General features: G+C 45.9%; 1 protein-coding gene across 1 annotated transcript in view; it reads right to left on the bottom strand.

The window, feature by feature from the left end:
* The window catches only part of LOC103608330 (talin-2), a gene marked incomplete at its 3' end in the record, with an annotated part of 81,330 nt that overhangs the window by 4,310 nt on the left and 76,021 nt on the right, over window positions 1–999 (bottom strand). Inside the window, exon 26 of the mRNA XM_008592779.1 lies at window positions 581–727. Within this exon, the coding sequence (XP_008591001.1) occupies window positions 581–727 (147 nt within the window). The remainder of the gene's footprint in view (window positions 1–580; window positions 728–999) is intronic.

Here is a 999-nt window from a genome sequence, read left to right as displayed (position 1 = left end):
GGAGCGCCGCCGCGCTTCCCAAGTGGCGCACTATCCAGTGCGCCACCGGGCCGGCCCACCATGGGGAGACTTTTAAAGTACTGTGCAAATGGAGATTCCTAGCTCCACCCCCACAGAGATGCCGACTGAGCAGGTCAGGGGTGGAGCCCAGGAATCTGCATTCTTAAAAGCTGCCAGTGCCAAAGTAGCCATTCCAAAGTCTAGCACTTGGGAATCAGTTCGTTATTTCACTTTGGAGTTTGTTTCCTGCAAAAATCCTATGAAACAGACAGGGGACGTAAATAATTATTTCCATTTCACGAATGAAAAAACCAATGCTATCTTCTTTATCTCCATTTCCCCCCACCACATACAATTGGAAGGGTGGGACTGACTTACAAAAGTAACGAATGCTAAAGACTAAATACCATGTTGGGCATATGACTGGACATCTGTCCATTAACCAGAACCTTTAGGAAAAGCAGGGGCTTGTTGGTGTCAGCCTTGACTGTCAGTCAGCTCCTCAGAGAAGAGCACAAGAGGACCATGTCTAAGGGAGACTGAGGAGGAGACGCAGTCAAGGAGTGAAGGAAAGGCCCACCTTGCTCATGGCTTCTGCAATGGAGTCCACCATGCCTCCCACCAGCCCCACTTCACTGGCAGCTTCATTCAGTGTCACCATGATGTCATCCACAGCTTCCTTCATCAGCTGGGCGGCCTCCGTGATGGCGTCGTGGGTGTGTTGAGCCTGAGAAGGGAAGGAAAGAAGGGAGTTGTGGAATACTTCCTTAAGCAGAAGAAAATGGTGTACAGTCTTTTAAGAACCACTTCACTTGTTTTAATAACAACCTGAAAAAACAGAATATAAAACTGTATCCCCACAAGGGAGCACAGCAATGTATTCTATATTTTCCCTTTCCTTATGTTCGTACATCTATTTGTGAAATTAATAAAATCAGAAAGACAAATAGAATAAGATCCGCTTTTACAATCAAGAGGAAAAATAAAACTGCAATATCA

The sequence above is a fragment of the Galeopterus variegatus genome, unplaced genomic scaffold (assembly GCF_000696425.1).
Source record: "Galeopterus variegatus unplaced genomic scaffold, G_variegatus-3.0.2 Scaffold8312, whole genome shotgun sequence".
Classification (NCBI taxonomy): domain Eukaryota; kingdom Metazoa; phylum Chordata; class Mammalia; order Dermoptera; family Cynocephalidae; genus Galeopterus; species Galeopterus variegatus.
This window is presented reverse-complemented; position numbering and strand designations above follow the sequence as displayed.